The sequence below is a fragment of the Rhinolophus sinicus genome, chromosome 1 (genome assembly GCF_057876585.1).
Source record: "Rhinolophus sinicus isolate RSI-liver-muscle chromosome 1, RSI-T2T, whole genome shotgun sequence".
NCBI lineage: Eukaryota > Metazoa > Chordata > Mammalia > Chiroptera > Rhinolophidae > Rhinolophus > Rhinolophus sinicus.
Window position 1 is genome coordinate 10,237,219 of NC_142501.1, and position 26,237 is coordinate 10,263,455.

A 26,237-nucleotide genomic window follows, 5' to 3' on the forward strand; every position below is an offset into this window, starting at 1 on the left:
TCCCTCACCAGAGTGGTCCATTTATCACAATGGGTCAACCTCCACGGACATTTCATTATCATTCAAAGTCCATAGTTTCCACTGGGCTTCACTTTTGGGGTTGTACCTTCGGTAGGTTTGGGTAGAGGTGTAATGATGTGTATCCACCATGCTGGTGTCTGAGAGAATAGTTTCACAGCTTGAAAACTCCCCTGTGCTCCTATTTCTCCTTCCCTCCCTTTAACCCCTGGCAAACACTGATCTTTTAACTGTCTCTATAGTTTTGCCTTTTTCAGAATGTCATATAGTTGGGACCATACAGGACGTAGCCTTTTCAGACTGTCTTCTTTCCCTTAATAATGTGCATTTAAGTTTCCTTCATGTCTTTGCATGGTTTGATAGCTTATTTCTTTCTCATATTGAATAATATTCCGTTGTCTGGATGAACCACAGTGTATTTATCCATCACCCACTGAAGGGCATCTTCGTTGCTTCCAAGTTTTGACAAGTATGAATACAGCTACTATAAACTTCTGGGTGCAGGTGTCTGTGTGGACATCACCCCAGCTTTTGCGCTAAGGCCACCCTCTTCTGGGGCAGCTTCCAGCTCCCAGCTAATGACTGAGCATAAAAAGGTACTAGGGACTGGACATTTCTGCCCCGTGCAAAACTTCCCTAATAGACAGTCATGGCCCCAGAGCTCCCTGTTAGGTCAGCCAAGACTTTGTCAGGTCTGGATTGAGGTCTGAAGCTCTCCCTGCTCAGTTCTTCCTCGTCCCTTTTTATCTTTCATAGGCCTTAGCCCCAATCAACCACTTGTATGCCTAACCTTATCTCAGTGTCTGCTTCCTGGAGAACCCAAATGACTAACTCGATCTCTAAAATCAACTCACAGTGCATCCAATTCTCTCCATCATCACAACTTCTAAACCTCTATTCCTCTCACCTGGAGAGTTGATGGCCCCTAGCTTGTCTCGCTGCTTCCTCTCCTCTCCCTTTAAGGCCCAGTCTCCATGCAACCACCAGAGGGACCTTTTACAAACACAAACCACATGATGCCACTTCCCTGCTTAAAGCCCTCCAGCTGGCCTTAGAATCAAGCCCATTTCTTTCCCATAGGCTGTAAGCCCACATGACCTCACCCTGCTTTCCTCTCCGGCGTCCATTCTGCTTCAGCCCTATTAGCCTTCTTTCTGGTCTGAAACATACCGAGTTTGTTTCTGCTTCAGGGCCTTTGCACTCGCTTTTCCCCAGAACTTGGGAAACTTGCTGTTCCCCACTTGCCTAGAACACTCAGTCTTTCCCCAAATATCTGCACGGCTGGTTTCTCAGGTCATTTAGGTCTCAGCTCAGATGCAAGCCTTTTCTGACAACCTTATAATTCATGCCCATCACACACCTCCTGTAATTTTCTGTCACATTACTCTTTCAGTTTTCTTTGTAGTTCTCATTACTATTATAAATTGACTTGTTTGTGTAATTATTCATTTGTTTACTGCCTGTCTCCCCATTACAATATAAAGCGTGAGCTTGTCTTGTTTCCAATTCTCCCCAGTGCCTGGTCTCACAAGATATATTTTGAATGAATGACTATATTTGTTCATGTAGGGCAGAAGTCCCTTACCCGAAGAATGGAATGAAAGTGAAGAAATAAAAAACCTAGGAGTCATGAAAATTTAGAGGGAAATTATGAGACTATTGCCACCATAGGAAGTCCCCCTGAGAATCCTTTTCTGACCATCTCTTGAGGGATTCTGTGGATTAAAGGGCCTCAGAGAGATGGGTTTCAGGACCTCCCTGTCCTAGCCTCCCCCCCCCCCCCTGTACCCCCAGCAAAAGCCAATGTTGCCTGTGAGGGAACTAGTTCTGCAAATATTCACGCAGTAGCTACCAGGGCAGGGCCCCCTGCTGGCCGCTGGGGATGAGATGAATCAAGGAAGGAGGGCGTGGCATTCCAGGTAGGGGACAGCATGAATGAAGCAGAGAGAGGAGACATACCAGTGTATTTGGGGAATTGTGCAGTTTGATGTTGCTCCAGGCGGTGAGGGATAGGAGGTGAGGATGGAAGGGTGAGCAGTGTTGAAATTACTAACAATCTTACACACCAAGAGCAGCTGATATAATAAGACCCAACATTTGTTGAGGCTTTCCACATACTCCTATTATTCCCCCATTTTATAGATTGGAAAACTGAGGCACAGAGAGGGTATCAACAACTGTGAAAGGCCTGAGACTTTACCCTCCTTGAAAACGAGGTCACACAACTGGTAACAGGTAGAGGCAGGTTTAGAACTAGGCCTCATGGCTCTAAAATCCATGCCCTTAAGCGATACTGCCTCTTAAGGAGATTGGATTTTATTCTATAGTAGATGGGGAGCTACCAATGTGTTTATAAGCAGGAGAGTGACCTGTTCATAATACAGGTTTTAAAAAGTCTTCTTAGCAGATAAACAGACCAGTTTAAACAAGATTCAACTCCCGCCTCTGGACCCACTTATCCAAGTGTCCCCAACTCTCAGAGGGCAGCTCATATAAAGGTGGCACCATTTGATGCCCAAGCCACAGTGGCTCTGCAGCTCTTGGCAGCAATCCCCTGTCTTGGCCTCCCCTGTCCTTCCCCAGATTTTCTAGGACAGTTTCTCCTCAGGATGTTACGTGTATGTTTCTTTCTTCACAGAACACACGTGAATGCACCAGGATTCCCGATGCCCCATGCACCCTCAGGACCTTGCGGCCCCCTTCTCCCTGCCTTCACCTTCAGAGAGCCTGGCCGACCTCTCCGTCTGCAGATGCTTCCTCCAAGCTGTGCTGCCTGGAGGGGGTTCCAGGTCACAGCTCTAAGGGGTACTAACTCCCATCCATGCACATCCGGCTCAGGTGTTCATGGTGTAGAGCTTGCATTTGCTCCGCTCCTGCTTTACAATTCAGAGGATCCTGACTCCCAGAGATTGGGTAAGCAGGGCAGGCATCATCCTGGGGCTGGGGATCGGGTGTGTGGTATGTGCCTAGGGGCCCCTGGGCAGGTTCCCAATGGCCAAGCAGGGCCCTCCAGGGCTCTTGCCTCCTGAGCAGTATTCTGGCCTCTCCCCACCACCAGCGCTGTGCAGAGCCTACATGGTAGCCATGGGGGTCCAGAGCCCCAGTCTGAGCCTCCCTGCAAGTCAAGAATGTGGGCTTGGAAGGGAGACAGACCTGGGTGTGGCCTTGGCTGGTGACTCCCATGAGCCAAAACCCCTCTCCTCTATCCCAGGCTGCAGCGAGAACATCACAGCCTTCTGAGCGCCCTTCCAGCCCTGGGAACCCACTTCGGTCAGAAAATGCCTTGTGGAAAATTGGAACTGGAACTGGATTGTGAAGGATGGTAGGCTTTTGTTGTTGTTGTTGTTGTTGTTGTTAATTGCAAAGTTAATTTGCAACAAAATATATATAGACAGGTTTGACAGGAGAAAGTAAAAGGCTCCTCCCCCACCCCCACACCAATCCCACTCCCATTCCTGCTCTTCCTTCCAGGGCGCGGTCCACATGGACACCAGGGCTTGCCATCCTGATGTAGACTGCAGCTGGGAGAGGGGTCTTCTCTCTTGGTGGTCTGTGCCCCCAAAGAGTCAGAGGAGGAACCTCTGCTACTCTTGGAGATCACAGAAAGATGTTTTTTTCTTGGTGGGGGTGGAGGGGAGTGAACTCTTCTCCTTCAGGAGGTTGGGAGTGGGAAGTGACAGGTTGGTGGCCATTGTATATATAAATAGAGGTTGTGTCAAAATCTCCAGTCCCCTGCCTCCAACACCGGCCTTTTTTCTTCCTCTCCCCATGCCCACCCCAACTCCATCCTATAGTCTGCGTCCAGTCAGGTGTGCCTGAGCCCAAGTGCTGCTCCAAAGCATACTAGCTGTGTGACCTTGGACAGCGACCTGACTTCAGTGGGCCTCAGTTTCCTCATTTATATTGTGAGCATGTCCACGGTGAGGCTTAATTGGGACCCGGCTTGTAACTCGCTCAGCACAGAGCGTGATACAGGGGAAAGCTCCCCGCAAGGTAGCCGTTGGCATTACCGGTTCGGGGAGGGGTCTAGAGCACTGGAGGGTGGTGTTGGGGGGTCGCCCAAGAGTCCACGCGACCATCGGGTCTCCACTCTGCGCTGTGACAGCGGCAGGATAAAGCTCTCGGCGCCGCCCTCCGCCCCTTGCCGCATCCCCGGCGGAGCCCCCACCTTCACGCCCGGCACAGAACGGGTGCGGGGCTGATCGAGAGCCGGCCCCGGGGGAGCCGGCGGGGCGGGGCCGCCGCGTCCGCTCCCCCTCCCCGCCCGCCCGCCCGCTGCCTTCTCCTCCTCTAGCCGCCCGGGCTCAGAGCGGCGGCAGCAGCGGCCGCGGCAACAGCTCCGGCTCTAGCTCCGGCCCCTCCGGGTTCGGCCTCGTTCGGCACCGCGTTCCCGGGCCGCGCGCCCCAACCCCGCCGCTGCGCCTGTTGGGGGCCTCGGGAGCCCCCGCCGCCCGCCTCACGCTGAAGTTCCTGGCCGTGCTGCTGGCCGCGGGCATGCTGGCGTTCCTCGGTGCCGTCATATGCATCATCGCCAGCGTGCCCCTGGCGGCCAGCCCGGCGCGGGCGCTGCCCGGAGGCGCCGACAACGCCTCGGCGGCCTCGGGCGCCGCCGCCGAGTCCCAGGGTCCGCAGCGCAGCCTGAGCGCGCTGCACGGCGCGGGCGGCTCGGCCCGGCCCCCCGCACTGCCCGGGGCGCCGGCGGCCAGCGCGCACCCGCTGCCTCCCGTGCCCCTCTTCAGCCGCTTCCTGTGCACGCCGCTGGCGGCCGCCTGCCCGTCGGGGGTTGAGCAGGGGGACGCGGCGCCGGGCGAGCGGGAGGAGTTGCTGCTGCTGCAGAGCACAGCGGAGCAGCTGCGCCAGACGGCGCTGCAGCAGGAGGCGCGCATCCGCGCGGACCAGGACACCATCCGCGAGCTCACAAGCAAGCTGGGCCGCTGCGAGAGCGGCCTGCCGCGCGGCCTCCAGGACGCCGGGCCTCGCCGCGACACCATGGCGGACGGGCCGTGGGACTCGCCCGCGCTCATCCTCGAGCTGGAGGACGCCGTGCGCGCCCTCCGGGACCGCATCGACCGCATCGAGGTGAGCGCTGCGCCCCGCGCTGCGCCGTCGGGGGGTTATTCTGGGGTGGGAGGGGCCGCTCGAGGGCGTCCCGGGATCCGACCGGCACCGCCGCGCTGAGGGACCGGGCGGGGGGCGGGATGGCGAGTCATTAAGCCTCGGATCTGCCATCTGTGTAAAGCGAATGGTGGTTCCTTTCTCACAGGCGAGAAGGGAGGATTCCGGCAGGGCAGGCGGGCCAGAGGCTGACACTGGGACCGAGGCACAGGAAGCTCGCCAGAAAGGCTCGCTCCCTATCCATTTCCCCCCAGGCGTCTCTGTAAGCCTCAGTTTCGGCGTCTGTAAAGTGGGTATAACAGTGTCCACTTGTAGAGGATTGATCAAAAATGTAGGTGTGCGAAAATGCTTGGCACGTACCAGGACCTCGTTAAATGTCCGTTTCATTTCCTTCTTCCAGACACCCCCAAACCAGCAGCAGCATTCACTCCCTATGGTCAGGACATAAGATGTGCTGTCCAGAGACTCTAGGTAGCTCTCTCCTGCCGAAGAGTGGGGAACGGTGTCCCACAAGCCAAACACGAGTGCCTCTCAGCTCCTCCCACTCCCGTATCCCCCACCTGGGATCGGACCAGGACACGAGGGCAGGAGCCCAGACGGTGCTGGCCTGGCCGCGGTACCTGGAAGCCCATAGCTCTGGGGTGGGGACTGAGGGGAGAATAGAACCCCATCCGGGTTCCTCCTTTAACACTCACCCTTTTCAGACATCCTGGTTGGGGCTTGGGGTCAGACAAGAGGTCTGACGGGGTGTCTGCACTGGGCAGTCTTGTAATCCTGGGCCAGTCATTTCTCCTTTGAGGCCACCAGACCCCTACCTCCCTGTGAGAACCTATTTGGGGCCCTCAGAAGAGGAAGCTGGACAGACGAGGCAGGACAGACATTCGGGAGACACTGACCACCTCCAGCCATTTACAATTTCCAGAGTGCGGGGAAGGACATTAGCAACAAAATTGAATCTATGGAAGGAGGGGAGAGAAAGGGGCCAAAGCACCAGCTGCCCCTTTATACCTCCTCCCAACCCCAGAGCACTTGGCAAACAGAGGGAGGAGAGAGGCTGGAAGGAAAGCAATGTAGGGAATCCCCCCTCCCTGTGGCTCTCTCAGTTAAATCTCTGGCCTAGCAGCACAGGTGATGCCTGTGTGTGGAAGGCTGGCCATGCCCATGGTCCAGTGGCCCCCTAAAAGTCTGTGCTGGTGTCAGCACCCGCCTCACAGCGCGTCAGAGCACAGCCAGGCAGCTGTCACAGACAACCCTCTCAACCTGACAGGTGAGAAACCTGGGTCTCAGACACCTGCCAAGGTGAGCGACAGAGTCAAGAGGAAAGCCCGAGTTTTGTCTCCCAGGCCAGTATTCCCCTTTTCCCACTCCAGCTCTGGGGATTTCTAGGATGAGAGCCAAGAGCAGGAAATAATAATAATGAGGGAAATGCTGAAAGTCAGCAGTGAAGGGCCATCTCAGTTTTCTCACCTGCAAAATGGGGACAATAATAGCACCTTCTATGTTTCCCCGAAAATAAGACCGAGCCAGACAATCAGCTCTAATGCATCTTTTGGAGCAAAAATTAATATAAGACACAGTCTTATATTACATTATATGAGATTGGGTCTTATAGTAAAATAAGAGTGAGTCTTATATTAATTTTTGCTCCAAAAGATGCATTAGAGCTGATTGTCTGGCTAGGTCTTATTTTCGGGGAAACAGGGTACCTCATTGGGGTGTTGGGAGGATCAAGTGAGTTAATTTTTGTGAAGGACCCAGAACAGTGTCTGGCAGAGGTATGCTCAATCAGAGTGATTGCTATTTTTATCCTTAAGCTATAACATTACTAATGTTTTAAATAGCCAAAAAATAAAAATAGGAACAAACCCTCCTTGTAGAAAATAGACTTTATTAATGTAAAAAAAAAAAAGAAGAAGATTTGGTTTTCAAAAGACTTCCTCCTGCCTGCCCTAGCTCCTGCCCCCACACCCAGATGGCACCCGTGGTGCTTCCCATGTCTGGGGCTGGCAATGTGGCTTCTCCTGGACCTATTTCCCCAGCACCTGTGCATTTGGCAGGGTGGGCTCCCCTCCACTTAGCCTGCTGAGGTTGGGGGTATCCTGCTGGCTGGGATTTGGCACCACGTCCTCCTCCCAGGTTCGGGGAGTCCTGGCTTCCCTACACACACCCCTCCTGCTTTCTGAGTGCAGCAGAATGGAGAAAGGCAGGGGCTGCCCGCCCGACAGGTCTGCGTTCTGAGCCTGGCAGCAGCCAGAGCCAGTCTTTTCGGGCTCTGTGGGCGGAGCTGGGGTCTGGAGCAAACGTGGGGTCAGACTACTGGTCTCACTGGACCCCACCCACCCGTTAGCTACTGTCTAGTTTCTCCCGTCTCTTCTTACCCAATAACCTCAAAAGGATGTTCCCAGATTTTTAAGGTCTACTTTCTCACCACTCATCTCTCTCCCGCCATGGCACACTGAAAATCAGCCTCCTTCCAAGCTGCCATTTTGGATCTGGCCCATCTCCCAGTTCTTTCTTGCCTCTGCCTAGATTTCCCCCAGAGTATTCATCCTCGTCATTTAAGAGTGTTCTGAGGACACCTCCTCCCAGAGGACCTCCTGATCACACTCTGTTGACTTCCTTTTCCCACCCATGCTCCCATAATCCTCAGCACATCCCTGCCCAAGCCCACCTGGCACATCTCTGCATCACTCCTCCCCCATTCCACCAGGCCAACTATCAAAGGGAGGGAAGGAAGGTCATCCTGGCCCAGCCTCTGCCCCCAGACCTCAAGTGGAACCTAGGTTTGAGGGCTTAGGAGAAATTGTCTTCTTTTCTGTTTTTATTTTTGTTGTCATTATTGTTGCTGTTAATTGAAAAAAAGTAAAAAATTTGGGGGGGGGGGGAATATTCACATTTAATTCCACCATTTTATTTGTTTTTGCAGCTCCCTTTTGGTCCTTTATCCAAATGTAAACACTGTTCCAGATTTGCCAGCATTGCTGTTAATTACCATGTAATGACGGCCATGACATCCCAGGGTCCGTCACAGACTCTACCATCCATCAGTCCCTTGACCATCCCTTTTGGCTGGAGATGTAGGTTGTTTCTAATTCTTCTTCTTCTAGATGCTTACTGCAGGATCCATTTCATGCAGATAGTTGAGTTTTTACTTTTTAAGTCTGTTGAATTATTTCTTTAGGCTGAATCCCCAGGAGTGGTGTTACTGGGTCAGAGGATATTGACTTCTATGGCTGTGGCCAACAACCACTTTCCAGAAGGGTTGGACCATTTGTATGGCAACTGGCCATGTACGCATGTCCCAGTGTTCCATTTTTGCACTAATTTATGCGTAAAATGAAACTTCAAGATTGAGGTAGGCAGTAATTCTTTGACATAAGCCACATTCTTCACCTGGCCTGGCAAGCTGGTGGCCTCCCCCATCCTGGAGTGGGAGCCATGGTAAGGAACACCCTGACGATGGTCACAGAAGACCCTGGACTTCAAAACAGTGATAGCTCACACTTAGCACTTACCTTGTCAGGTTCTGTGCATTGTCTCATTTGATCCTCACAAAAGCTCTATGAGGAAGGTACCGTCCTATCCCCTTTTTACAGATAAGTAAACCAAGGTTCAGAGAGATTAAGATACTGGCCCAAGGTCACATGGCAGTAGTGCCTGGATTTGACCCTGGATTGTCAGTGTCTGGCTCCAGAGCTCATGTTCTTCATCATTAACTCTAGATCCGTCTGGAGGGGTCAGAACTCAGCTACCTTCAGGAAAGTGAGAAAGACAGGTGAGGGCAGTGCCTCTTGCTGGATAGTGCCCTGGACCATTTCTGCTTCAGAACACGCAGAGCAAGAGTGATAAGGGCCAGTCCTCAAAGGCTCGTCCTGCTGGCTGGCAAGATAATCACATGGGAGCTTCACTGGTAACAATAAATAATAAGAAGTAACATTTATTAGGCACTTACTACATACGTATTAGCTTATTCAGTCTTCAGCCCTATGAAGTAGGCTTATACGCTCCCATCTTACAGATATGGAAGTGGAGGCTCAGAGAGTCTGGAGGAACAAGAGCCAGGCAACCCCCCCACCCCTGCTTTGGTTTTCCCTCTAGAAAATGGTACAGTGAGCCAACTATTCCCTAAACACCTTCTAGCTCTAAATATTCTCTGCAATAGGAAGGCTGTGTGGCATAAAGTTGAATTCTTCTTGCTTGCAACTTTAGGCTAATCACTTTCTCTTTGGGCCTCAGTGTTCTTATCTGTAAAATGGGTGGAAAGATGGGTTAGGTTTGGTCTAGGCCCTTTGGTCTCTAAATTCTGAGTTCTTGGGCAGATGCTTACTGGTTAGGAAATGGGGGTGGGTTATATATATGGGCAGCTCCCCAGCCTCCAATCCACCTGCTCCCAGCCCTCAAGTTTCTTAGGGAAGTCTGCAGATAAACAGTGGCTTAGAGAATCTGTTGGTGCCTTTTCTAAACTCTATAGGTTGCTTTTACTTTTCTCTTACATTGCTGCCTATTCTGGAAGCTTCTGCTCTGTTGGGGCTGGTTCTCTGGACCCTGCCTCTTTGGCTGTGAAGGGGGCCAGCAGAGTGCAACAAGAGAGGTTCTGCCCATTGGCCTTTTGTTTGAGCACGTGGAACCTCAATGTCTTTCGGCCACCTGCAGACCCCCATAACCCCTCTTTCTGTGACTGGCCTCCCCTCATCTCTAGGTGGGGCATCCACACCGGGGAGCCCTTAACCCCTACTCAGTGTGGCACCTTCATGAAACCTGGTGTTTTAAGCTCCAACTCTGCCACCTGCTCACTGTGACCTCAGAAAATTTCTTCTCGCTGATCCTCAGTTTTCCCATCTGTCAAATGGGAAGGGTGGGCAGGAGGCCCAGAGGACCCCTCTTGCTCTGTCATCCTGTGCCCTTGACATCTTTCATCCCTGGCAGGCCTTCACTCAGGACACGAGACCTGCTGTTCCAAGCATGGAAGGAGCTGTGTGGGCGGAAGGCAGAGCCTTCCCTGTGGGACTTTTTTTTTTTTTTAGGTATATCTATTCAAAATATGTAAGAGCTCACACATCTTACTTATAAAAGACACAAATCTTAAGTGCACGGCTTTATGAAAATTTATGTATGGAGACACCCATGAAACACCCCCCAGATCAAGAACCGGAACATTTCCAGTGCCCCAGAAGGCTCCTCTGTGACCCCCCAAAGTCCAAACTTCCCCAAAGGTGCCGCTATTCTGGTTCCTGTCACCACAGATCTGTTTTGCCCGTGACTGAATTCAGATGGGTTCAGACAGCTGTACCCCTTTGTGTGTGGTATTTTCGTTTAACACATCTGGCATTCGATCACGGTGTGTGTGTCCGTGGTTTCGTTTTCAGTGCTGTGTAGTGTTTCCACATATGGATATATGCGTACCTGCCTTGATTTACCCATTCTTCTATGGATGGATGTTGGGTTGTTTCTGGTTTGGAGTCATTACAAAGAAAGCTGCCATGAATACCCTTGTGGTATCGTTTGGTGGCTGTAAGCCCTCGTTTCTCCTGGCTCCATCCCCAGGAGTGGGATGCCTGGGTCCCGGGAGAGGCTCGATTTAGCGTTAGGAGGCACCGCCAAGCACTCTTGCAAAGTGGCAGTGAGCGCTCACACACCTCCCCGCTTGTGAATCTTGCCAACCTGGATATGGTCATTTTAAAAACCCTCCCTGTTCTGGTGGGTGTGCAGTGTGCACTCATTATGGTTTTCGTTTGTATTTCTCTGATGATTCATAATGTTGAGCACCTTTTCTGTGTTGACTGGCCATTTTGTGAGGTAGAAGGAGCTCGGGTCAGCGCTCTTCTCTGAGTGCGAAGGCGGTGCAATATCCCCAGGACAAACGTGAGCACGTGATCCCCACTGAACTCCGGACAATGGCGGCAACCAACCCAAAGTGGAAGCACTTCTGTGCCCCCACACACCCCTCATTTGACTCAGGGGAAGCTGAGGCTCAGAGAGGCTGAGTGACTTGCTCAAGGCCACACAGCACAGCAGAAGCTGACAGCCAGGATTTTCTATTAAAATGGACTAAGGGTGGGGCCTCAGTCTTTGCTGCAGATTTTTGGCCAGGGCCCAGAAGATGTATTGGCAGGCAGGACCCGAGAGGGAATTCTGCGGCCTTCTCAACACAGCAGCCTGACCGGGAGTACTTGAAGGAAGAAGCAAGGGAGTTTGGAGTTGGGGGTATCCTAGCACTTACTCTGGGGCCTCAGAGCCTGGGAGGATGTATGGGACAGAACTTCAGAGAGACTTCTCCCCTTCTCATGTCCTCCTTGCCCTCACCACACACCCTAACTTGGCATCCTGGCACACAGAGGCCCATTTGTCTTTTCATTACAGCTCCAAATTGGCACCGGGGACCAGGACCAAAGATCATTCTAGCTCTGCCTCTCGCACTCCTGACCCTTCCTAGCTGGGTTAGGTGGAGACAGAGCCACTGGGACATTCCTGGAGAGGAAGGCAGGGAGCAGGACAGCCCCTCTGAGAGGTCTTCCCGGAGTCACCCTGGCCCCTGCCACCTGGCACTTGTAAGAGGAAGCAGGGCTGAGTGCTCTGTGCCAGCCTGTTCTCCGGGCCTTAAAATTTAGTCCCACCGGAACCATGGGACTATTACCATCCCCATTTCTCAGATGGGGAAATGGAGGCTCAGAGAGATTAAGAGGCTTGCTCCAGTCACTCAGCTGGGATTTCAGTCAAGGAAGGCAGTCTTGCTCCAGGACCCCACTCGCACGGTTACTGCTCACTATGCTCTCCTGCCTGGCAATAGTGAAAAATAATAATAAGAAGAAGAATGGTTATGACCATTTATCAGCCACTTATTATATGCCTGACTTTACATATGTTCTTCCATTTGGTCATTACTTATATCCCAGAACATAGATGCTGTTGTGTTGTTATCCCCACATTCCTCAGTTGAGGAAACTGAGGGTCACAGGAGTTGAACAGCTTGCCCAGGGCCACAGGTCTAGTGAGTGGGGAGCCTGGAACTGACACAGGTCTGTTAGATGTGAGAGTTGTGCCTGTACCCACAGCATTGTGTTGCCATAGCACATGACGGATGAAGGAACGAGTGAGTGAATGAATGAGGGAACGAGTACGCTGCAGTCCCTCCAGAGAAGCCCGCTTTCCCTCTTCCTTGGCGCGTCTTCGTTCAGGCATCAAGGAAGATGCTGTCTGGAGGGTGAGCAGTCATTAGCCAGAGAAGTTGGGGTAGGGGCAGGAAGAGCGTTCTTGGCAGAAGGAATAGCACGTGCGGAAGCCCTAGGGTGAGCGGGAGCTGGGGGCAGCCAGGGACTTTCTGTGGGAGTGAAGTGTAGCCTGCAGGGTGGGTAGTGGGAACTGAGATCAGAGGGGCAGGGACTTTTATCTGTCGGGGGAGGGGACTACTGAAGGATCTTAAACAGCCAGGCTGGGTGTGCAGTTAGGTGGCTGCCTCTGGCTGCTGTATGGAGAAGGGTCAGAGTAGAAGCCCAGGTGACTGTGGGCTGGACGAGCGAGAGGCAAAGAGGCTGAGAGAGGCTACAGCTAAGATCCAGGGTTAGATTCTACCCTCAGAGACTCTGCTCTGGGATTTCCCCCCATTTTTTAAAGAAAATCATTGTGAAGAATCTCCGACATGCGCAGATGTATGCAGAATACCATCCAGATCCCCACCCAGGCTCAAGAACCAGAACGTTCGCAACTAGCCACTGCCCCTCAGAGCCTCCCCACGCCCAGGCCCAAACCGCCCACCCCCAGGAGAGGGTCACCACTGTCCTGCATTTGTAGTTCTCTCTCCATGCATTTCTTCATGCTTTTGCAAATAGGTGATTTAGTTTTGAATCTTTGCCACTTTATTTAAATGGAATCTAACTGTTCTTCTGTAACTTGCTTTTTTTTCTCAATATAATGAGTAAACAAAAAGATTGATGGTTGGAGGTGGAAAACGGTTGGCCCCTTCAAGAGATATTTAAGTAGTATTAGTAACAATAGTAATTACTGACACATAGCGCTTCCTGTGCCAATTCTACTCAAAGGGCATTATATCTATTAATTCATTTAATTCTCACTACAATGCTATGAAATGTTATTATTGTATCCTTCTAGCTGATAGGGAAACTGAGGCACAGCTGCTTTACATAACAAGAGCACTGGGCTGGTGGAGCCAGGTGTGGGCCCAGGCAGACTCACACAGGACTTGAGGGATGACCAGATGGGGGAGGTGAGGCCACCTGACCCACAGCACTGCTGCCAAGCCTTCTTTCCACACTGTTCTGCTGCCCCTGGGATGGGGCCCCCTGCTCTCCTGGGCAGGGGTGAGTTGTGCAGAGGGTGGGACCCTGACCCTAAAGCCAGGACTTCCCTCTGCTCCCCAAAGGCAAGGAGCAGTCCCCACTTGGGGACAAGGTGGTTGGGTCTCCCCCAGTCCTCCCAGCCTCTGAGCCACACTGCGTAGGCAGGTCCCTTCTATCCGGGCACTCTGTGAGCTGCCCCAAGCCACAGTCTGACAGCCTGCCAAACCCTCCCAGACTTCTGATGGCCCTAGAACCTCTTCGCTGGCCCTCCAGGCAGGCAGGGCAGCCAGCACTCTGCCCCCTTGACGGACCAACAAACAGGTCCAGACTATCAGGGTAGGACAGAAGAATGGGAGCAGTTTTTGGAATCAGCAGGGCCTGAACTAGGGTCCTGGCTTTGCCAGTTTGCAGCTGTGTGATCATAGGCAGGTGACTTCACCTCTCTGAGCCTCAGTTCCCTCATCTGTAAAGTGGGCCTCCTTACCTTCCCAGGTTGTTGAGAGGAGCTGTGACATGTTTGCACAGTGCTTCCTTAGAGCAGAACCTGGCACGCAGTGTGTGACAATAAGGACAGCTGCCACTGTTAGCATCCTTATTACTGAGAGCTAATGAGCCCAGCATATTGGCGCTGAGCTGGTCTAGAACCCTGGGCTCTGGCTTGAGGCCCCATATACTTACACCAAACCCTACCCTGGATTCCCTGCATGACAAACTGGGGTTCCCAGCCCCTGTTTCCTGCCTCATTGGACCTGAGTGGGGGTGATGGCATCATCCTGTCCCCCACCACTTGGCATCAGGCTGGGAGCCCACACAGCACAGCCTGCGCCTGAAGCAGATGGGAAAGTGAGAGAGAGGGGCAGTCATGTTCTTCTGATTCAGACACTGGGGTGGGGTGGGGGCCACACACGATTAGGTGAGCCCACCTCCTCCCTGGCCTTCCTATTGGTGGTGGAGCTAGTGGCTCTGACCAAAGAACAGCTTGTGTTCCCACCTCCCTCAGTTTGCGCGGTTTCTCCTCAAAACAGTGTCTGTGTAAATAGCATTCTACGTTTTGTTCCTTCCTGGCAGGCCTTTCTCCTTCTGGGGGAGGAGGACGCTTTGACAGAGAGAGAAGGCTTTGGCTCCAGAGGTGTCAGCTTTGCCTACCCTCATTGTTATAGAAAATTCAAAAGGACTTCTGCCTCACTTTCCCCATCTGTGAAATGGGGACACTAAGAGTACCAACCCAAATGAGTGGGTGTGAGGATTCATGAGTAAATATGTGTAAAGTGCCAAGGATGGGGCTGGCACACCGTCTCATTCAGATGTGTGCCCCTCATGCCAAACTTGGCACAGTGAAAGGAGGGAAACTGAGGAAAACGGTGGTGCTAGGGCTGAGGAGACCCTTTGAGGTTAGCCCACCTGCCCCCACTCTCTAACACCTCAGCTCAAGATCATATCACTGTCCATGGTGGCAGCTCCCTTCTCTCAGGCACTGAGTGTGGCACTGACCCTCTGCCTATACGACCCTCTCCACCTCCCAGCACTTTGAGGCAGGGGACACATTTATCCCCTCATCACATGGCTAGAAAACAGGTTCAGAGAGGTTAAGGGGCCTGCCCAGTATCAACCACCAATTGACCAGCAAGGCCAGGGCTGGGCCGGTGAGGCTGAGGAGGGGTTTTCTGTACTTGCCCCCAGCCTTGGACCATCTGTGCAAGGCACAGGGCACTCAGGAAATGTTAGGCTGTGCCCTTGGTTTTCTGTTTTCCCCTCAGTTGTCTCTTTAGCACCTGACACAGGGCCCAGCCCATAGCAGGTGCTCGCTGACTATTTGCCCAGTGAAAGAATCAATATTCAATGAGTTTAGGTCTGGGGCTAAGCCTGCAGGCTGGGCCCAGGGCAGGCTGAGCAGGAACTGCCGGGCCCCTGGGGAAAGAAGAAGCGCGGGGGACGGGGAAGGTCTCATTTGACTCCTAGCAGCTCATTGAATTATTAATTTCCTACTGATGTTCTCCTGACATGTCTGCCAGAAACTGCCCCTTCCCAGGGTCGGGACTTGTAACCTCCCCCGTCTTCCTCCCCTTAGAATGGGCTTCCTCCAGCAGGAGAGGGGGAAGGAGAGGCCCCCTGGCTTCTGCCCCAATTCTCCTGCCCACCGGGTACTTAGAAAAGGGCGGCTCTAAACATTTTGTCTTCATCCTGGGCAAGATTGGGGTATCAGAGACCACCCTGGAATACTTGCTCTAGACAGTAATTCCAATAAACAGGCTCTGTTCATTGGCCCTTACCACTTAATCATCCCCACAAATCTTCTAAATAGGTACCACTGTCCCATGTTGCATGTGAGGAACCAGGGGTTCAGAGAGGTAAAGGCATTTGCTCAGGGTCACACAGCAGGTTGGTTCTCGAGCTGGATTTGAACCCTGGGCTGTTTGACTCTGTGATTTTAATTAACCATGTACTGCTAGACACATTTGTTGCCTGAAGCTGGTATTGCCAGCCCCATTTTGCATACGGGGAAACTGAGGCTCACCTGGAGTCATTCGGGTGGTAGGGTGTCTCTGAGCCCTGTGTCTCTTTCCATCCTCCCTCTGTGTGACCTCACATGCCCCTTTCTCTGCATTGTGAGCAGCAGGAGATTCCAGCTCGAGTGAACTTCTCAGCTGCCCCTGCCCCCGCACCTGCGGTGCCCACCGCCCTGCACTCCAAGATGGATGAGTTGGAGGGGCAGCTGCTGGCCAAGGTGCTGGCGCTGGAGAAGGAGCGCGTGGCCCTCAGTCACAACAGCCACCGGCAGCGGCAGGAGGTGGAGAAGGAGCTGGACGCCCTGCAGGACCGTGTAGCTGAACTGGAGCATGGTGGGTCCTGGGCCCCGCAGAGGGCATAGCAGGCGAGGCCTTGGTCCTCAGATGGGTCCTGAGGGTGGCTGATTCACTGGAAAAACATGTTCATGCCCTCCAGAGGCTATAGCTAGAACAGAGGGGAGGAGGCTGCGAAACACATGAGGGAGAGACTAATTGGTGGTTTTCATTATTATTATTAGCAGTATTTTCTGGCACTGATTATATTCTGGGAGTGGGCTAAGTAGTTGACACGTCACCTGGTTTAATCTTAACAAACCACACAAGGATGGTATTGTTATTATCCCCATTTCACAGATGATGAAACTGAAGCTCAGAGAGGTCAAGTGACTTACGCAAGGTCACACAGCCAGTAAGTAGTGGATCAGAATTTTGTCATTTTTTAACACCTGGGCTTGGCACTGCCGAAGGTCAGAAAAACATGACATAAAGGACAGTGTACATGTATGAGCATCAGGAGACCTAGCTCCTGGCTCCCCAGCTGTCACTGACTTACTCTGTGACACTGAAAATTTGCTTCCTTTTCCCAGGTCTCATTTTCCTCATCTGAAAAATGGGGATTTAGGGCTCATGAGTTCTGAGGGACCTCTCATCTTTGAAACCTTGTGAAGAACACCTTTAAGAGGCTTGTGGACAAGTTGGGGATACCAGGGAAAACCATGAGCAATTAAGTGGGGTTGGCTTAGATTCAAGACTGGAGTTCTGGAGAAGGAAATCCAGGAGGCTTCCTGGAGGAGGTGGGCCTCAAGCTAGTCCTTGAAAGCAGAGGTAGAGAGTAAATTCTGGAGTGGAAGGGCCATAGCAGGGACACAGCTGAAGGGGAGGCATGACCTGGTCGGTTCCAGGGCCAGCACCCTGGCTGGAGCACAGGGACAAGAAAAGTAAGCACATTCCTACTCAGTCCTGCCACTGGTCCCTCTACACTGCACCTCCTGAGGGATTGGTGGAAATGCCCCCTCAAGGGGCTGCAGGGCAGAGAGGGAGGCAGGCAACAAGGCTGGATGTCTGTATGCCTGTGGGCAAGTTGTGTCCCATCTTATCTATGGAATGGGCTTGAAGAGGCAGTCACTGAGCCCCTTCCTCTCTTTCCATGATGCATCACATCAGCTTTCACCCCAAGCCCTAACCAGATCTAGGGACCCTGGGTCCACCATTCCTGGCCCAAACCTACCCCCAGCCCTCAACCACCAGCTGGGGGAGAGGGGCTCCTACCCTAGAGGCAGGCATGGTAAGTGTTATCCCCTACTGTCGGAGGCAGTGACTCTCCAATCTACCCCCTGCAGAGAGCCCTCTGCTATTCAAGACATACTCAGAGTCCACAAAACTCTGAGCCGGAAACACCTTGGAAGACAGGGAGTCCTATGATTGTCGTGTTCAAATCCGAGCTCTGCCACTTACTAGCTGTGTGGCCTTGAGAAGATTACTTAATCTCTCTTAATGTTATCTGTAAAATGAGGATTATAATAGTGTACATACCTCATAGGTTTGTTACCAAATTGAATGGAGCAATGTATGTAAAAGCACTTAGAACAGTGCCTAACACATCGAAAGCACTGTGTGGCGCTTGTTAAATAAATAGGAAAAAAACCCTAAAACATGATGATAACAATAGCTAACATTTGTTGAGCATTTACTATGAGCCAGGTCATTTACATAATTTGTCCCACGCAACCTTTGCAGGGAGAAAATATTGTTACCTCATTTTACTGAGGAAACTGAGGCCCAGAGAGGGTAAGATGAACTTGTCAGAAGTCACATGACTGGGAAATAGTGGTGACAGGATTTGAACTCAGGACGTCTCAAGTCCAGAGCCTTTCGGCTCTAAACCACAGCCCTCAACAGAGAGGCAGAGTAGAGAAGGCCATGAAGGCACCTGGCACATAGCAGGTGCTCAGGGACTAGTAGCCCCCAGTCTGGAGGGTGCCCTGCCCTCCTCACCATCGTCACTGTCCACCCCCACCATGTCTGCCTTGCCTATCCCCCTCAGGGTCCTCGGCCTACAGCCCCCCTGATGCCTTCAAGATCAGCATCCCCATCCGTAACAACTACATGTACGCCCGTGTGCGGAAGGCGCTTCCTGAGCTCTACGCCTTTACCGTCTGCGTGTGGCTGCGGTCCAGGTCAGGTGGCACTGGCCAGGGCACCCCCTTCTCCTACTCAGTGCCGGGACAGGCCAACGAGATTGTGCTGCTGGAGGCGGGCCATGACCCCATGGAGCTGCTGATCAATGACAAGGTCAGTGGGGGTGGGCAGAGCGGGAGGCATGGGGGCAGGGGTCACCCTTCCAGGAGCATTGTATGGCGCTGGGCTCCACCCATGTGGGCCCTTTCAGTGTATTCGGTATGCATGCCATGCCTGCTGCGTGCCAGGCTGGGTTCTGGGAATCCAAAGACAAGCCAGACGTGGGCCTGGCTGGAGAGGCTCGTGTCCAGGAGAGGCTGTAAGTGTGGTGTTTCCATTTACAGGCGAGGCATGTGAGGCTCGCAGAGATTCTGTGATTTCCCCAGTGATCCAGCTCTAAGAGCAGGGCTGGAAGTGTCTGCCCCGGGGGCCCTGCTCATTCTCCTGGATGTAGAGAGAGGTTCAAGGACTTTCCTAAGGAGCGGCCCCTCCCAGAAGCCACCAGAACCCTGCTCAGCAGGAGGGACCTTTTGTGGGTGTCCTGAAGGAGGAGAAAGGAGATGGACCTAGGGGGCAGTGAATGTCTCTGTGGCCCTATAAGTCCTAAGAAGACCTGGGAAGCTGGGTTACATCTAGATCCTGCTACCCAGTTCCCTTCATACACCCCCTGGCTGCCATCGTTGGCTCGGCCCAAGTTCAGCACTCAGTTCCTAGTGGAAGAAATTCAGCACCCTGGACAGGGCACAGAGCAACCGTATTCCCAGAACCTCTGGAGTCCTCTTGAGCGCCAACCTTACAGGCTGCTCACAGTTCCCCTGTTATTCCAACCTCTAAGTCTTTGCTCCTGCTGTACCCTCCACGTGGTTTCCTTGTAGTGGAATGGTCAGAGTCCATTGTCTTTCCAGATGTGTTTAGACTCCATGTCTTCTGTTCCCACATCCCCCTTTTCCTCTGGGCCTTTATCACTTCTGAACCTGCCAAATGGCCCCTGTGCTATTTTGTCTTGTAGTATTGTCCCTGAAGTCCTTCCTTCCTGTGCAGACTCAGCTCATTTACAGCTGGGACCAGACTCATATCCCCAGTGTCCAGAACAAGGCCTGGCACCAAGTAGGCCTCAGAGAATGTTGCATTAAATGGTGATCTCAGAGAACATAGAAGATGAAAGAGTCCTTTGGGAGCCCCAAATCCATAGGCAGCAAGTACCTTTCATTTCACAGGCCAATGCTAATCAATCAGCAGTGGCTTCCGAGAGCACTGTAATGAGAAAGATTCTGAGGTTGAGTCTAGGCTTGTGATTGATTGGCCATGTCTGCCTTGGGTGGGGTAGGCAGAGGTGGCTGCGTATTAATATGCCATCCCTTCCTGACCTCCCACTTTACAGATGAGGAAACCAAGGCCAGGGAGGAAAGGACAGCTTCCCCAGGGTGCCACAGGGGGTTGGCTGGCAGAGCCAGGACTGGATGCCAGTGCCCAGAGTCTGAATCCAAGGCTTGTTCTGCCACCACCATACTTCTGTGCCCAGCTGTGTGCCAGGCACTGTGTGAGGCATTCAGGGGAAGGTAGGCCCAGAGATGTGGCTCCCACCCCACATGACCGTACAGGCCTGTTAGAGAGTGAATAAACTACCTGGAAACAACTGAACACCAACAGTAACTAGTGCCTGTGATCTGAGTGAAGCTGCCTGGTTAGGGTCATGGGAAAGAGGAAAGAGTGGTGGGAAAGATGCTGGGCTGGGAGGAAGGGGAGGGTCAAGCCTTGAGTCGGTCCCTGGAAGGAAGGACACGGGTATCCTGGTCCCCTACCCCACTGTTCCACCCTTGAGCCTTGTGACCTCTGACCTGGGGATGGGGGACCTGTGTCTAGGTGGCCCAGTTGCCCCTGAGCCTGAAGGACAACGGTTGGCACCACATCTGCATTGCCTGGACCACAAGGGATGGCCAGTGGTCTGCCTACCAGGACGGGGAGCTGCAGGGCTCCGGTGAGAACCTGGCTGCCTGGCACCCCATCAAGCCTCATGGGATCCTTATTCTGGGCCAAGAGCAGGTAAGGCTCAGGGTGATGTTGGGGCTTGAGGTGCAAGTAGATGTTCCACCTACCAGGGCCCCTGAGGAGGAGGGGTTAGGTGGAGGGACCCTGAAAGCACAGCAGTGATCACTCAGTCTGACCCAGGTTTACTGCAGCTAGATAATCTAGCAGATTGATACCTAGAGAGAGCAGAGACCTGCTAGGGGAGGGCTAGAACCTTAAGGGCGGGGCTAGAGCCTTAGGGGCGGGGCTGGACCCATGGGGGCAGGGCTTCAGCTGGGACAGGGGCCTGACTCTCTGTGTCTGCCTGCCTGTCTTTTCTGCTCCCTTACTCTATGTCTCTCTCCTCTCTCTCGGTCCAGGACACCCTGGGCGGCCGGTTTGATGCTACCCAAGCCTTCGTGGGTGACATTGCCCAGTTTAACCTGTGGGACCATGCCCTGACACCTGCCCAGGTCCTGGGCATTGCCAACTGTACTGGGCCACTGCTGGGCAATGTCGTCCCCTGGGAAGACAAGCTGGTGGAGGCCTTCGGGGGTGCCACCAAGGCCACCTTCGATGTCTGCAAGGGGAGGGCTAAGGCATGAGGGGCCACCTTGTCCGGGGCCCCTCCCTTGCCTGCCAATTTGTGGACCGTCCAGGAGGGGGGCACATTCCCTCCACAGCCTCCCCACACACTGGCCTCCCCTTCTGCCTCACTCCTGGCCATGCCTCTCATTTCCCCACCTACACCCACACCTCCAGAATGCCCTGCCCTGCCATGGCTGTCCCCTGATCCCACTTGGATGGGGACAAGCAGCTCAAGTTAACAGGCTGAGCCTAGGGTGAGTCCAGAGCCTTACAGGGTGTGGGGGTAGCAGTGTCCATGGCTCTGCCCACCCTCCTGGCATGATAATGGCACCATCTCTCACCCCCACCACACCCTGTTCCATCAACCACATCTGATCCCACTGACCTCAACAGCATCTCCCCCGGGGTTGTGTTGGGGGTAAGGCCCACTATCTCTCTGGCCGGGGTGGCCATCTGACCCCGCCCCCTTGCAACAGGCCTGGCCTCTTCCCCTTCAGGACAACAACAGGTTGTATAGCTGTCCCCCCAGCTGAGAAGGGGATGACAGAGACATGAGACTCAGACTCACCCCTCCCCCATCTTTCCACCAGCTGACAGTGAAGAGCAGTGGGATCTTGATGGAGCCTCTCCCCCCACCCCCACCCCACCCGCACCCACACCCTCTCTCTTCCTCCTCTTTCCTTGTTTCTTTGTGTGCAGTGGGTTGAATGTTGGTTTCATGCCTGTCCCAGCCCCACCTCAATTTCCAGGACATTCCCTTCCTTTCCCCGAGCTCTGGCCTGGAGAGTTAGGGACCAAGACCCCAGGAGGCCAAAGGGCCATCGTCACCTCTTGTGCCCACACACAGCTGTGCCCATTTCGGGCATAGTCACCTCTGTGGCCAGGACAAGGCCTGGGCCACTTCAGCCTGAGCTGGGAGCAGCATGGAGCAGAAGCACTGTGCCCCAGGGCACCCAGGCTCTGGCAGAGCCACATCACCTACACCTGCTGCATGGCCCTGCAGCCTCTGGGGAAGGGAGGGAGGGAGGGAGGGAGGGAGGGAGGGAGGGAGGGAGGGAGGGAGGGAAGAAGCTGAGTGAGCAGGGAGTAGTGTGCAGAGCGCCGGGTAAGGTGGAGGAGCCTCCGGTTCCTAGCCAGCCCAGGGCTTCTATAAACCCCTGCCCTCTCTGGGCTGGCCTTCCTCATTTGTGAGCTGAGGCTTTGCTTTGGTTATTTCTGAGCTCTCCAGACCAAACATGAGATGGTCTGTGATTCCAGGTGGATAAGGTGGGCGAGACTGAGAATTTTCCTGGTGACTGAGAGACATAGCAGGGGTAGGTCCCGAGACTGGGCAGCAGATGGGATCTGGCTAGGCATGAGTCAAAGTCAGCAGCTGGCTCCAGAGAGTCAAAGGCAAGGGCAAGATAGACTAACCTCATGCACAGATCGTAAAAATCAGCTTTTCTGGATTCCCCCAGCCTGGTACCCTTGTCTGTCTGAGAGAGTCTCAAATGCTGGTGGCTTCCTGGTCCCCATGCTTGAGTCTTCACCAGCTCCCCCAAGAGAATGGAAGAATGTCAAACCTGAGAAAGGCACCCAATCTGACTGCTTACTTGTACAGATAGGGAAGAGCTCAGAGAGGGCAAGTGACTTCCACAGGATCACACAGAACAATGGAGCAGAGCCAGGAATAGAACCCAGGACTCTGACTCCCTCTTCAGTGCTCTTTCCCCATCATACTGCCTGCCTATGAGGGTCTTTGAGTCCAGCCTACACTAGAGGATGGACATTTGAGAGGTCAAACTGCTCTTCAACATGACCCCTGGAGCACTGGAGTATCTTCCTTTACGAAACACACATCTTAGCATCCCGTATCTTCTGAGAGGTGTGATCCCCCGGCACTCTGGCAGGAATGGAGAGCTGGGAACGCAGGTGTCTGGGCAGCTGCAGGCTACCTGACTAAAGTGGGCTCTGGTGCCTTTGCCCTCCTTTTTGTTCCCTGCCTCTTCCCCCTATGATCGCTTAGTCTGAGGCCTGGTACAAGAGCTGAAGGCTCTGGGCCCAGTTTGGCCCCATGCCATGGAGATTTCTCTGAGATGCAGCCTCCAGCCCCCAGATCCCTGTTTCCATTTCAAGAGCACCTCCAGCCCAAATCCCCCTAGAAGGAGCGATGGCGTGCTTCAGCCAGAACCTGTTGAGATCTAGGTTGCCCTGGTAACAGCCAATGACATCAGCCCAAGTGCTGGGTCAAGCATCTCATAGTGACATAACTGTTGCTGGGGTGATGGCAGAATTTGGAACTTAAATTTCAGGGACACTGGACACTAGGCTTTATTAGGTTTCTATTTTTGTTTTTTAAGGAAGCAGCTTTTGTGGAGGCCTTGGAGGCCTGGGGGGGCTTATTTGATCACCTGAGCCCACCCAGGCATCACCCCAAGTCCTTTCTGCTATGTTATGGGGATGATGAGCCTTCCGACCTTTGTGCTGAGTGACCCTGGTCAGCCCTCCAGAGGGAACAGGAACAAATTGGAGATGTTGGGGTGCAGGCTCGGAGTCCAGATCACTGGTGAGTGGCTTGGACCCCCATTTCCATTCCAGGAAAATGAAAACCCCAAAGTCCCCATCCCTCCATACATTTGCTGAGTGCCTGCTGTTTGGACTCCAGCTTTGATCTTCAGCTGCTCCGGGGCACAGCCAAGAAGACGGGGGAAGAGGATCTAGAGATGGTGTTGGGTTGCGTCCCTGAGCCGCTCTTGTTTAATAACGATGCTGGAGCCCATGTTTATTACATCCTTTTTAAGTGTCAGGCTCCATGCTCAGTACTCCATGGGCACCATCTCGTTTATCCTCACAACACAGTTATAAGCTAGGACTATTCTTAGCCCTATCGTATACAGAAGGAAACTGGGGAACAGAGAGGTTAAGTAACCTGCCCAGTGTCAATCAGCCAGCAAATGACGGAGCCAAGAGTTCAAACCAAGACAGGTTACATCGAGGGCCCACCCCTCAGCCCAAGGGGAGTCACCACCACTCTGTGAAGTGCCAGTTGAGTATCGTTGCTGCTGGTGTGTTTTAGCCTGAAGGAATGTGCCTAATCCCATTCCCCACCCCATAGAGTTTGAGGTGGAGGAACAGAGGCATGGGATGGGCCAGCTCCAGGGCAAGGGTCCCTTGGGTGAGGCTGTGGGAGGGGTCTCAGTCCCTTCAGGAAACGTGTCCCTCTGCAGTGTGCCCACTACTCGACTGGCTGGAGTTTCCATGACAGCTGAAAGGGAAGGTGGAGTGTCTCCCAAAAGCCCCAGGCCGGGGAGGGGAGGAAACGTGTCAGACTCCTGCTTTGGGCCAAGCCCTGCCCCAGGTGCTTTGCAGCTCTTATCTGCCAGATTTTCCCACCTTTGTGGCATGTTGTGCCCCCAGTCAATGCCCCAAGGGGACAGATCACCTTGCCATAATTGTATGTGACCTCGGACCACAGATTTCTACAGAAGGGCTCATAGAGGGGGTCAAAGCCCTCGTTTTATAGATGAGGACACCAGGGCCCACAGAAGCTGGGTCCCAATGGACACCGGGAGACCTGAGCCCAGCTTTCTGACTGCGTTCAGTACTCTCTCCACGATGCAGTGGCCCTCTCTCCCTCCTCTCAGAGATGGGATCATTTTCTCCACCCCCTTTATCTCCGCTGCCTGCTACCCCAAACCCCACCTCCCCCATGACCCTTGACCTCTGCCCCTGCTGGGTGGAGACAGGCCTCCTGTGGGCCCAGGCTGAACAGTGAGCAAGCATGTCTAGCTGTTGGACACTGAAATGAGTACACCCTAATGGCTCCCCACCCCCTCCTCTCCTGCTGGCCTGATTTTGTACATAAAGTGACATGAGATGCAATGTGTGTGTGTATGTGTGTGCGTGTGTGCGTGTGATATGTCATGGATTTTGTTACTTTTTTGTTTTTGTAAAGTTGAATGTTCACAATAAACATGATGTTTACTCTGAGGCTCTTCTTGCGAGGCTGGGGCTATGCCGGAGCGAGGGGAGGGCTCCGGGCAAGAAGGACGCCACTACTTGGGGCAACGCAGCAGGCAAAGACAGGAAGTGCCACCTTGGTGCCCCATAGCGTCAGCTGACCCCGCCCGTCTCCCAAACCTGACAGGTTCTGCCAGCCCTGGGTGCACATGCAGCCCGTTCCCCATGATTTCTGCAGGAAGGTGTAACGAACACAAATGTCACGTGGAAAGTGTCCCACTTCTGGGAACGCTTTTGACCTCATTCCTAGCACTCCATCCCCTCCTCGTGCCCCAGTTCTGGTAACCAGGTCCCAGAGATCCAATCTGCCTGAGTCACTTGGCTGGACCCCCGGAGTGGTGCCTCCCTTGGAGTCCTGGGGAGATGGGGGAGAGGAGAGGAAGGGGCCGTGGTGTATTTCAACCTGTCCCCACCCCATGGTCTACCTAGACACCTCTGACTTACTTGGCTCCTAGACTGGACTCTCTGACAATCTCCCACCTACCCCTCCAGCACCCACCCATCCCTGGGAGGCCTTCATCTAGTCCCTAGCCCTCCCTGTCCACACCATCTTAGGGGCACAGCCTCCACCCTTCTGTCCCATCAATAGTGTCCTGCTCTTATTTGGATCTTGTCCTCAGATGGCCCTTGTGAAAAGCCAGGGGGCCAGTCAGGGGTCAAAGGGTCACACCAGCAAGACAAGCCTTCCCAGACTTTTCCAAAGCTTCACAGCTTCCAGCAAGAGTGAATTCACCATAGGACCAGGGGTATCTCTGGAAGCAGTACTTCAAAGAAGAAAACCATATTGAAGTCTACTGAGTTACCTGAAAAATTCACATGCTTTCTTCATTCTACTCCAGAATGAATCCAGATTTGTTTTAAAATATTGTTTTTAATTACCATTGAGCAAAACTCAGCTGTAGGCAGTTACGCCTTGTTTATCCTCTCTTGCATTGATTTACTTACAAACACGCTCTCTCCCTCTGTCCCCCTCAGCTGGCAGTATGCAACCCTGGTTAAATCCCACTGTCCACCTGCTTCCTGCCAGCACTTGCGCAGCTGAACGCTGACACGGAACAGCACAGGATCTGATGTGTGTTGACTTAATTTTAAATTCGTGGCCAGAGATCTCCAAGGGCCGAGGGCGGTTTCTCCCTGCCCTGTGTACTGGGCCCCATCCTGTCCCTGTTCCTATTAGGGGTCCCATCCCCCTAGCCTTCTCAAGATCATCTTTCCTGAATTACCAGCTTCTCCTTGTCTCCTTTATCATGCC

At 53.3% G+C, this 26,237-nt stretch overlaps 1 protein-coding gene across 1 annotated transcript; it reads left to right on the forward strand.

Annotated features, from left to right (window-relative positions):
- Window positions 1-3,929: 3,929 nt before the first annotated feature.
- NPTXR (neuronal pentraxin receptor) lies at window positions 3,930-24,955 on the forward strand. The gene is made up of 6 exons (XM_088793724.1): window positions 3,930-4,030; window positions 4,137-5,097; window positions 16,042-16,267; window positions 18,258-18,505; window positions 20,255-20,434; window positions 20,779-24,955. Exons 1-6 carry the CDS (start codon window positions 3,930-3,932, stop codon window positions 21,001-21,003), a joined length of 1,941 nt encoding a protein of 646 aa, XP_088649850.1. The 3' UTR covers window positions 21,004-24,955.
- The last annotated feature ends 1,282 nt before the right edge of the window (window positions 24,956-26,237 follow it).

What these genes read in the sequence shown, in the direction of transcription:
- NPTXR (XM_088793724.1), top strand. Translation starts at nt 3,930, where the DNA reads ATGTCCACGGTGAGGCTTAATTGGGACCCGGCTTGTAACTCGCTCAGC. An exon ending in GGTAGCCGTTGGCATTACCG is followed by an intron (nt 4,031 to 4,136) that starts GTTCGGGGAGGG and finishes GGCAGGATAAAG; the next exon opens with CTCTCGGCGCCGCCCTCCGC. An exon ending in ACCGCATCGACCGCATCGAG is followed by an intron (nt 5,098 to 16,041) that starts GTGAGCGCTGCG and finishes CATTGTGAGCAG; the next exon opens with CAGGAGATTCCAGCTCGAGT.